At 38.0% G+C, this 12,496-nt stretch overlaps 1 protein-coding gene across 1 annotated transcript in view; it reads right to left on the bottom strand.

Moving 5' to 3' along the window:
* The window catches only part of LOC124590535 (mucin-17), a 196,566-nt gene that overhangs the window by 136,696 nt on the left and 47,374 nt on the right, over nucleotides 1-12,496 (bottom strand). Inside the window, exon 8 of the mRNA XM_047131656.1 lies at nucleotides 7,074-7,136. Within this exon, the coding sequence (XP_046987612.1) occupies nucleotides 7,074-7,136 (63 nt within the window). The remainder of the gene's footprint in view (nucleotides 1-7,073; nucleotides 7,137-12,496) is intronic.

A 12,496-nucleotide genomic window follows, 5' to 3' on the forward strand; every position in this document is an offset into this window, starting at 1 on the left:
CCTTACTCTCCGAGGGACAGCGCCATGCCAAAGTACTTACTGTGCGGATGGAGAGACTTTGAAGCTGAAGGGCTATGATATTTGTATTGCAGCTACTGGTGGCAGAACAGGCTTCAGCCGACCGACCAGATGAAGAGTGTCCCACGATGCACCATCTCTCCCATAACCGCTCCCACAGTCCTTCCCTGATTATCCAACAAAGGTGTGACGTGATCCACAGTGAGGGGTGCTTGGCACATGGGAAGATGTGTCACTGAAAGAGCCTCAAGGATATTTGGCAACCTCCCTGAGTAATTAGACATGCACCACATGAGGGTCTGTGGTGTTGACTGAATACATCCCCAACTCTTGTGGCAACAAAACAAAAACTGAGGGACTTGAAGAGACCTCAAACACCCTAGCATTGGGATTCAAACTGATGGAAGCTGTTTCCACAACTGGATCAGACAAAAGACCAGTCCAAGAAGGGGAAACCGTTACTGAGAAGTTGGACTAGGTCAAAAATCACATCCTTGTCCGAGGCCCGAAGGGGGGAAATTACTGAAAGAACAAAAACCTAAACATAAACTGCAGGAACTACAAGGTCTGGAACCTAAGATTTCCAAAAGAGGACTATCTCAGGGTGAAGGGGGTAATCAGACTCCTTCTACCTTAAGACACAGAACAAGAGAACAAGGAAGGAGTCTAATACTCCCACTTCTTAGGATACATGGATCCAGAAAACACCGAGGCAGGAAATGGAAAGCAGACCTACACTACTGCAGTCTCAGTTTTCATGATGGCAGCTGTCCAACGGGGACATTCACTGGTCAACATCACTTCACAGCAGACGAAGCTTGTTCAGATGGCTCTCTTTGAGAAGAATAAGGGTGGATTCAAGCCCAGGACCCAAATTCAGGAAGGTCTATCTGGACAAAAGTTTTCTTATCTTGTTTTTGTGGGGACTGAAACAGTGGACTGGCTTAGGGAAATGGTGCCCAAGGTATGTACGTGGGTGGACGTGAAGCTGCTAGTCAAGACAGTGGCTGAGGTCTCCAAGACCACAAAGGTATCAATTTGGGTACCAAAACGTCTTAAGGATGTATCTTCAAACACACCCTAGAGATAAGGGTGCAGAACCAGAAGGTCTCGACATAGAATTGGGGGTAATCAACCAAAAGGTTGTACTGCACGGACAAACCTTTGTGGTGGAAGCCAACAAAAACTACCAGACAGCCATGTGATAAATGGACCTGAAATTGTACTTAAAAAAGAGTTCTCGCAGGTTGCCATCACATAATCAAGGATACTGGATGTGAGCAATGTGGCAAGTTGGAGGCTGTAGATAAGCCTGCACTACAGTAAAGCAGCAACTGCTGCCCAGAGTAGTCTTCTGGGAAGACATGAGGTAGAAATGGCCCTGATCCAAAAATCCTATCTATATAAAGGATCCATTTCAGTTAGTCCGTGGAGGAACTAGAGGTAAGTTGATTTAAGTTAAAAATCTAAAGAGCTCCAGAATATGCATTCATGTTAAGAATAGAATCTCATTCATGATGATGGTGGACCAGGGACAGTTTGAGGTCGAAATGGGTGTTAAACAGGCCATCACCATTAGGAATCCCCCTCCTGGCATTAGTAAAATAATGCTATTTCCTTTGTTGATGGACAACAGTTTCTGAGGATTCTTCCAATGAATCTCAGTCTGGTATCTGCCTTACCCACTCTTTAATTTTATGTGTTGTTCCACATCAAATCACTCTGTACTTATACTCCCAATATTTTATGGGTGTGATTGCCTTCAGTGATTGTTCTGCAATTGTATAATCACACAATAATGGTCACTGATTGCCTTCAGTGACTGTTCTGCAAGTGTATAATCACACAATAATGGTCACTCTACATATTTTAGTTATGTTACATTTGTTTACATTATTCCCTGCAGCAACTGTCGATCATCTGCAGGTTTTCCTGCATTTCACTACTATTTTCTAGTGTCGCAATCCCTCTGTTTACATTTTGTTATATAATGAGTCTAGTCTCATTATAAGGATTTGTGCTTCCCTTGCTCAAGCATTCAAATTCATGGTAGTGAGTTACAGGCATATTCCTACTACTTAACTGTTGCGTATCACTGAAAATCAATACGGAACCAATGCAAAAACTCATTTAAGATTATGTAGTTGTCAAAGTATTTGTTGTCAAACATTTCTTTTATTACTGCAATACTGGAAAATGCTAGATGAGGTATAAACAATGGATGAATTAAGACAATCATTCACCTTATAGGTGAGGCACTGAGTAATATAGAGGACCATAATCAAGAACTAAAACATGGTAGCTAGCAATATTACAATATGAACACCTGCAGGTATTCCAAGCCATGCAAATAGTCATTGAAGAACTTCTGAGTGTATGTTTCAATATGTTAACAGCTTTCTAGCAAGGAACACTAACTACAGAGCACTTGAGAAAACAGATTTAAGCCGTGAGCTTGCAGCCCAACTTAGAAACTTATAAGATGGTTTTCTTTAGAAATACCGCAGGACAGGACATTTCTGTTTGTAAATGGGACCAAGGTATTCCAGTGAGGAAAACAGCAAGGTTGTGCTACTGTACCGGAAACTATGTGGCATGAACTAAGCTTAGCCAGCTGTGGGCCTGTCTGGAGAAGCATCTGCCTGTCTCCAATGGCATAAAGGAGTCTCTTTTATAACCAGAGGCTCTGGTAGAATTTCTCCAAAAGCATTTAATAGACACACCATTACAAACAAAACTAGATCATCTTACTTCTAAATTCTCACGTCCTTACTTAATATTGAAAATGTGCAGGTTCTTGTGTCTTAGGATAACATATTTTATGAGAAGCAATTCATTTAGACTTAGAGAGTTTGATATCTTTTTTATCCATATTTGAGTGTGATTTATTTGTGAAACTCTTTTTATAAATGAGGACTGATTGGTGGAAAAGGTGTATTACTAAACTGTAATGTAATGCGTAGAACAGAGTGACAACTATCAATGGGAAGCAAGCTAACAGAAGTAAAGGGGAAGGCATAGTATGGTGGACTTGTTTTTTACACTCCAAAGACTAAGGAGCTCTATTCTTGAAAGAGTAAGGAACTCCATCTTCATGACGTGAACGACAGGTGGCTGCATAATGCAAGTGTTGTCGAGATAACTGCTGCTTAAACAGAGCTATGTTTTAATGAAAAAATTATTGAATTGCAAAGTAATTCCTTGTGCCGTCTAACTCATTTGATAATGTCAACCTAAACTCATTTACCTATGCTGCAGTTACCAAGCCTACAAAGAATTATTATACTTCCTACGTTTGCAAAATAGGAACGGTTTTGTGTCACGCGAAATTGTGAAATTGGTCTCTAGACAACACCTAATGGAGCAAAATTACTTCAAGTAAGTCCTATCAAATATTTATGTTCCCTTCACAAGACACATTTAAATAAAATAGAATGGTAACTAGCGAGCTCATGTGTCTGTGTGCTTTGGAGAAGGATGCCAGTTCAAAAACAGAGCTACCATTTCTTCTTAATTTGTCTATCTTAACACTCTATGCCTCTACTGCACTGTGACTAATTATCTTTACTCATTCCATAGTGATTTCTTTCATATTCATTAAGTCAGCCAAAGATCAAAGTTACTATCCAGGCAGGCAAAAATAAGAATGTACCAGACCATCATCAAGCCAATAGTGTGCTATGCAAGTGAGACATGGACCCTGACAAAGAAAACAGAGGAAAAAACTCATCACTTTTGAAAATAAAGTACTGAGAAAAATATACGAACCAGTGAAAGAAAATGAACAATGGAGAATAAGGAAAAACAGAGAACTCCGACAATTATACACACTGCCTGACGCCATAGGGAGTGTGAAAATTAAGTGACTAAAATGGTATGGACATGTGAGCAGGAGAGGGGAGAACATGGTAATAAAGGCCATAATGGATGGAGAGCCTGAAGGACAGAGACCACTGGGACGGTCGAGAATGAGATGGAAGGATAATACCATGGGAGACATGCACATCCTGGGTCTGAGAGATGAAGATGCAGATGACAGGAAAGTGTGGAAGGCTGGACTGAGTGAGGCCAAGGACCAACTGTGGTTTGTGTGGCCAGTATAATTAAGTAAGTAAGTCAGCCAAAGTCAAAATAAGTGTCACATTATCAAAATCTGCAGCAATCCATGAAACTTGACAATGAACAACTGACAAAATCCACAAAGAGTCACCTCTACTTTGAAGTCATGCCGGTTAAGTGAAAGAAGTTTTCCTGTGTAGGTCTTAAATTGCACTGTAGACCTTTTTGTGTAATGCTTTTGCAATGACAAATAATATACCTAGAGAATGTCAAGCACCAAGTAAGCTACCAAACCAAGACTTGTGACGAACAAATACCTTGACTGATGTAATTAAATTTGGACTCATGGTTATTAATAAAAATATCATCATGGCATATTCTGCTGCATTAATGTAATTAGCATTGCATGTTTGTATGTTGAGAATTGTGCTAAAATTAAACAATATGTCCCTTGTATGTCAATTGCTATTACATAATCGTCAATGTGTTTCCAATTTCGTTACCCTATGAAATTTTCTTATTTACTACCACTGCACATCAAGAAGACAGAACATATCCATATTACAAAGTGAATGATCTGCATCAACTACAAGCAAATGCTATAGATGGTGATAGACAGAATAAATCAACAAGATGTTGCCTTTAGTATGTGGTGACGGTGGTGGTAACTGTGACGATGGCCACTGTTCACTCAGGCTCCAAGCTAAGAATTGAATTAAAAAAAAAATCTGAATTTGTCAAACATGGAATGACACAGCTCACTGTATAAAACAGCATTCAGTGGCTAACAAAAGCATACGGCCTATAATGCTATCAATGAACTGCAATAACTTCTCATCTGCATACAATAAGATTACTTACCATTTCTAGGCCACTTGACATGTCAACCACATCTATCCTTTTATAAGGCAGAAATACTTACTGTTCTGCATGAAGTTCTTAGAAGCAGATAAAATGTATTGTAAAGCCTCTTATATTTGGTATAAAGGAATGCAGCACAAAATTATCAGTAATAACAGTACTTGCTTACTAGAAACTACATATTTCTGGACAACAGTACAAGGTGCAAAACAGAAATTAGAGATAACTACTCTACCCTTCAATGTTTTGTAAGCAACATCTGAAAAATGAATCCCCACGAAAGATTTTAACTGTGAACTACGCTAGGCAACAGAAGCTTTTATGCCCATTATTGGTGGTAGTATGGAGTCACGTTACCAAATTATGTCATACAGTCTGAATCAAATCTGCCATCCACAACTCCAAATTTCACAGATATTCTAAAGGTCACGCAACTGCAGCCACGGGTTATTTCCTAACATCAGTGAAATTGCTAACTAAATCTTTGCAACCATGGAGCTGTAAGAGAAAAACAGTGACAGAATGATATTTTGAGTACACCTATTATAAATGTTCCTACAGCTCAAAGTATTGCAAAGCCGATCCAATAGGTTATTTTAATCTTTCACTGGCATTCATTTCAGAAAACATTGTACTCCTGCAATGCAAAGATTTTATCTAAATGTTTTGGAGAAAATTCGAGACAAAATACCAAATCTTTTGCAACTGACACAATACAAAGAAGCAGAGTATTAATGCAGCTAACTTTTCTTGAGCAATCAATCATGTAAAATATCACTGTAACACAGCATTTAACATCTGCACTACATCATTAATTTTACTGGGCTGAAAGTTCAGGATGGAAATAAACTGAAATGATCGAAAGAAATGATGGTAAGAAAAGGAACTTAACCAGTGTTTAAATACAGGACATTTGTACTATAAATACATACAGACAAAGCAGTTTGAAGGATCTGAAAAGCAGGAACACATTTTCGGAATTTCATTTATAAACATGCATAATTGTAAGAACAACACTCACCTGTCTTTTGGGAGACCTAATGAAATACTCAGCAGAAGACAAGTTCAATAGTTTCTGTATCAAGCAGTTGTTTATCGCTTCTGAATGATACAGCATTACGGTGAACAAGCATTTTCAATGAAGCAACACAACTACCTAAGAATCAGCTGTGTACTGTGACCAGTACTGTAAGGATATGGAAGGAATTAAAACTTTAACTAAGGGAAACCTATAAGGCATAATATTAACACAGAAAGGATCAAAAACATGATGATGAATTGAACCAAAGTTAGATATCTCTGACAAAATCGCATCAGACTATTTATCCTACTCCTCCACAGACCCTGCTTCATATTTTATTTATTTTTCCTCTTGTTTTCAGTGTCACATTTTACAATGAAATGATTTGAAAGAACAGACATTTACATCTTACTTTTTCGCCATTCATTAATACAGAAATTTTGCCTTGAAGGTATGAATGAAGGCATTAGCTCTGTTTCACTTGTTATTCAAAACATATAACTTAATCTTTAATGTGAATAATAATCTATACAATAGTGCCCTCAGTTTATATTAATTTTAAAGAACTGAATGTAAGCATGCAAAAAAGAGAAATAAGTGAAGTAGACACAAACAAAAAGTGCTGATAAGGTAGTGAGAAACTATAAATCAATCTGAGGACATTTAAAAAGGAAGGAAGAGCTGGAATACACAACAAGAAATATTCGGAATGGGAACAGAAGAAAAACAGAGAAAATAAAATGCATAATGAACTGAAACAAACTTACGAAGAACAGTCAAAGAAAAGTAATAAGGAATGGCTAATAAAGTCTTGGCGAGATAATTTCTATATCACTAGAAACAAGCAATCAGAATTCAGATACCTTCAATTTCTAAAATATTTTTGTGTAATGGAATGTAACTTAGACACAATATTGTTATAAAATGTCAGAAGAACCAAACAGATCAGTTCAGTTTCCACTTTTCATGTTTTTAATAAGAAAACTGTTTACTTGAAAAGTGGCCAACTGGGGAAAAAAAACATATAACTCACTATAAAGAAGTTTGTTTGACACAACTTACAAGAGAATGTTATCTGTCACCTTCTGAAACATTTATAATTCCTGTCACATACCTTGGTTGTGCACAGCTTCTGTACTGCCACTAGGTGGATGGTGCTCATTGTAAATGGATGATCCTGAAAACAAAGAGGATCATATTCTAAACACAGAGAACACATGTAATGTCCTTCCTCAGCATTGGCCTGGCACGCATTTTTCTCTTTAAAATAAGATTAAAGTCACAACAGATGAAAGTGTATATATTTATTACAATACTCAATAAACTACAGAAAAAAATTATGTCAAGGTAAGTAAAACAGGTTAAGAAATTTAAATTTACTGTCTCCTGTACTAACTAGAGTCGGGAATGTGAAAGAAACCTGAAATTTGAAATGCAACACCACGAATGACCCAAATGAATCGTGACTTGGAAGACATGAAGAAGAGTGAAAAATCAGTAACTGGGCAATGGAAATTCCACGATGTAACAACATGGAAAGGACAAATTGCTACACACTACATAGAAGATATGTTGAGTTGCAGACAAGCACAATGAAAAGAATACCAAAAATATTTAAGCTTTTATACAAAGTCCTTCTTCAGAAATAGAACTCCAACACATTCACACAACATCATACATAAATACAGCTACAGTTGGGCCTTAGTTTCCAGTGACAGAAGCCATGTGTGAGTTGTTGTGTGAATGTGTTCACATTCTACGTCCATGGAATAACTTTGTCCAGAAGCTTAAATACTTCTAATATCCTTGCGTGGTGAGTACCAACCTATCCTATCTATGTTGTTATTATTACATCAATAACTTTTAAACACAATGAATTTTCACTCTGCAGCAGAGAGTGTGCTGATACGAAACTTCCTGGCAGATTAAAACTATGTGCCGTACTGGGACTCGAATCTGGGACCTACGCCTTTGTGACCAAGTTCTCTACCGGCTAAGCATGACTCACAGCCCACCCTCACAGCTTTACTTCTGTCAGTACCCATTTCCTACCCTCCCAGTTTTACAGAAGTTCTGGACTAGCACTGCTGGAAGGGAGGATACTATGGAGACACAGCTTAGCCAAAGCATGAGGTATTGTTTCCAAAACCCTTTGCCTTATGCAAGTTGTTTCCAAAATCATTTGCCTTATGCAAGAGAACTTTAGTGATATTGGATAGGTAGGAGATGACAAACCGGAGGAAGTAAAGCTATGAGGACAGGTCGTGAGTCACGCTAGGATAACTCAGTCAGTAAAGCATTTGACTGCAAAAGGCAAAGGGGCACACAATTTTAATCTGCCAGGAAGTTTCAATAACTGGTTAAGACCGCAGAGGGATGGTTTATGTAATGGCTCAGCAACACCTTCTGATGCGGCTGGAAAAGTCAGTGCTATGCTAAGCTCAACCTGTGAAAAGCTGTCAGGAAAACTGGACTTTGAAAGCAAGTGTCAGTGTGCCTCACTGGCACCAAAGGGTGCAATATCAGCAAGTGAATAAGAATGATCAATGTACGAAAAATAGGTTTCTCATACTACAACATTTTAATTATACATTGCTACAACAACAGTACTTGTATATGAAAATGGACAGAAGAACGTCAGCAAAGCACAGAGTTTGTACTGGACAATGCAATACAATGGATGTACTGGAAGACCACACTTGTTCATGCCAGAGCTTGAAGTGACCCTACATCCCTGGCAGAAATGCCCAACCTGTCATCCCCCTCCCACACCAACACCTTTCAACAGTTTTTTCTCCACATAAATCATTAACAATACATAAATTATTAAATAGAAATAAAAGAAAAAAGAGTTGACAAAATGTCCCTTCACAATGCATTGTGTTTTTATTGCAACTTTATGTTGAATTTCCTTGTTTCAAGCAAAGCAGACTCATTGATTATATTGCTAAAGTCATGTTTAGCAACTGTGTTGTATTCTGTTGATAAATATACAGCTTAAACTGACAGTCTGCTTTTATCCATATTTTGACCGTAAGTAATTTTTTTTTCGACTTTAGTTTGCTGTAACTGTGTTCAAAAAATGCTACAGTCACTGGTGTTTTCATAAATGTTCTCAAAGCTATTTTGATTACTCTGTACTTTAAAAAAACTTTCAAAATATGCTTTCCATCCACTCTTTCACTTGGAACTTGAAAGCAGCTATTTCAGCTCCTATGCAACAATATCTGTGGTGTATCTTACACCAAAATCACCTGCATACTTTACAAAATAAGATACAAAGCTTTTATTTATGAAGTTTCCTGATAGAAAATAAAGTCAATGATATGGTATGACATATGTGAGATCTGAAACTTCCTGGCAGATTAAAACTGTGTGCCAGACCGAGACTCGAACTTGGGACCTTTGCCTTTCGCGGGCAAGTGCTCTACCAACTGAGCTACCCAAGCACGACTCATGCCCCGTCCTGACAGCTTTACTTCTGCCAGTACCTTGTCTCCTACCTTCCAAACTTTACAGAAGCTCTCCTGCGAACCTTGCAGAACTAGCACTCCTGAAAGAAAGGATATTTCGGAGACATGGCTTAGCCACAGCCTGGGGGATGTTTCTGGAATGAGATTTTCACTCTGCAGAGTGAAAATCTCATTCTGGAAATATGTGAGATCTATTATCCACTTCATTTCTTATTCTATCAAATACTTTGAAGCAGTCTAGCTCAATTACTTTCTCAACACAGAAGTGAAGTGAGCATTCAATCATCTCTCTAGCTAACCTCTTTGCATTTCTTAACCTTTTAATGGCAAAACTACTTTGGGCAGATAAAGAATCACAAAAATCTTTGATTTTCCACCGAAACAGAGTGACACTTCCAGTCACAAGCAAGACCTGGTAAAGTGGATGAGTAACAACACTAGAGTAAAGGGGATAGAGGAGAGAATGGGAATATTCATTTTAGAACAGGCTCGATAACCAAGAAGGCGAGTGGCTTAATAGTTGTAACACAGCACGTGTCAGCAGAGCAAAGTGCTGTTACTACAGTCTGCTCATTGTAAGATCAACATGGTTATCAACAATGCACTAAGTATTCCTCAGATCTGTTGTTACATAATTGGATTGTCCTCCTCACACACAAACGTGTCTGATTATGAAGGTTTATGGTACAGCATCGCTGCTAGCATATCGCTAATGCAGCTCAGCAGTGATGAATCAAGACCCTCACGTCTATATGGACACAACTGGCAGGCATAGTGAAAGTGACAGTCCAGTGAGATTTGATACACAAACTACATGGGCTAAATGTTTAGCACAGCGATTAAAAGAAAACTTAAAGAATTCCAGTGCTTCAGCACAGAGTTATATTCATAAGATAACAACAGCAATGTATCTAACACCTCAGTAAGGGCAACTTGCAGCGCTGGAGCAATGCAATTGATGACCAACGGCAAGAGAATAGCTGTCAACAGGTAAAACATATACAACTCCCATAATACTATTAATCTGCCGCAGAGGTTATTTATTTACACAGCAAATTGTATCAATCAAAACTTAGGAGCAGCACAGGTACTGGCTGTAGGAACAAGTAAATTATATATCCCCTTGACCTCTTGTTTGCTTGTTTCATCCATCATTGTGTCTCACCAAGTCCTTGTTGGCAATTATTGCAGGCCTTTGGTCAAACAACATATCTGTTTCAGTAGCTGCTCACTGACCTTTGAAATCCTACAACATCACACAGAAGTAGCAACAAGAACTCCACTGTCGAATATGAGGGAGCAGTGTAGCTGGCAGCTGTGTGAACTAAGTGCTCTAGGAACACAATGAGTAAGGGAACTAGTGTAGCTCCCCCAGTTAATCCTCAAATCCTCTTACATTCTTTATTGTTGCCAGTTCTTGTGTCCTCTTTGTGCCTGTGTCCTTGGTGTGTGCCTATCTCACCAGCGCATTCTACAGCACTGGTCTGCAAGGTCGTAATGGACCACGCAGATTCATTTGCAGTACAGATTCGACACTGGACCGCAGCAATAGGTACAAATCTATTTCGATTCCAACATTTCAGAGCAAATATACTGAATTAAAATTTGACCTTACTTCTCTTGCAGGTGCTCCATGTTAACAGCAACCCAACCACAGATGAAATAACTGAAATGGTGCACAAAATAGAAAGAGTATGGTACATTCACAGTTAACACTGTGAAAACTCTATACAGCTAGCACATCATATGCTGAATGATGGTGGAAAGTAAAATTTTCAGCTATGTTTGGATTCTATTAAAAAAAAGAATATAGTTGATTTTATACTCCAATTTGCTATCATGGACTCGAGGCCACACTGTAAATAAAAAAAGACGCCGTGGAACCAATTTAGTTTTTTCTGTGGCACGAAGTAGATTTTCCTGATTGATTACTTTGCAAAGAGTACAACAATAATTAGGAAATATCATACGAGTCTCCCGAACTAGATGGAAGCAAAAAATATGAGACAGAACACCTTGATTGCAAAAAGAGAACAAAGAAAAGTCATGTACATGCAATTGCAGACAAATATGCTGCAGCAATGGCAAACACCGTAGAACTTAAGTACAAATTGTTGGAACATCCTCTCTATTCACCATATCTGGCAACCTACGAGTTCCATATGTTGCAGACTTTGAAAAAAATCCTAGCTGAAAAATGTTTTCAGACCAATAAATACATTCTCACAAACATAGATTAGAATTTTAAAAACCACCGAGAACCATACTTACGAATGGAAAGTACTTGCTGGAAAAATGTTAGGGGAAGTGGTCTGATGTCAGTGCATTTACACAAAACAACAAGCATATTTCTCGCTTAAAAACTAAGAACTTTTCACTTTACCCTCATTAGTTAGCAATTAAATGAGTATTTATCTGAAAATACCGTGGTCAGAAAGAAGTGCTTTCTGGTAGAAACCGAAATCTAATCCAGTTTATGAGTCACGTACTTTCCATTGAGTTCACACTTTTTAAAATCTGAAATACTGCCCCCACTCTCTCTCTCTCTCTCTCTCTCTCTCTCTCTCTCTCACACACACACACACACACACACACACAGGAAACATCTTAGTAATTGAAAAAACCTGCAAATGTACAGGAGACCAGGCAGATGCTTAACCTGCGTGCAAACACAGCAAACACAAACTTACCAAAAAGAGGAGTATATCATACTGGAATTATATTATGTAAACAAATGCCTTCTTAGTTAAAATGCATACTGACATTAAACACATTTAAAGTAAAGTTAAAACAGTTCCTACTTGACCACTACTTCTACTCTCTCTGTATTTTTAGATCATCATAGTAAGTAAAATCTCATTTATCAGATATTGTTATTTGTGTATTATATCACTTTGTACTATAATTTACTTTGACTGTGTTGCTCAGGTACTCTCGCTTAAAAACTGCTACTATCATATGTACAAGAAATGTAGTGTCAATTTATTGTGCACTCTTAATTTGTTGAACATGTAGTCACAACTGCTACTGAAATAATTAATTATGTTTACCCCATGTACTACAT

The sequence above is a fragment of the Schistocerca americana genome, chromosome 2, assembly GCF_021461395.2.
Source record: "Schistocerca americana isolate TAMUIC-IGC-003095 chromosome 2, iqSchAmer2.1, whole genome shotgun sequence".
NCBI classification, from domain to species: Eukaryota; Metazoa; Arthropoda; class Insecta; order Orthoptera; family Acrididae; genus Schistocerca; species Schistocerca americana.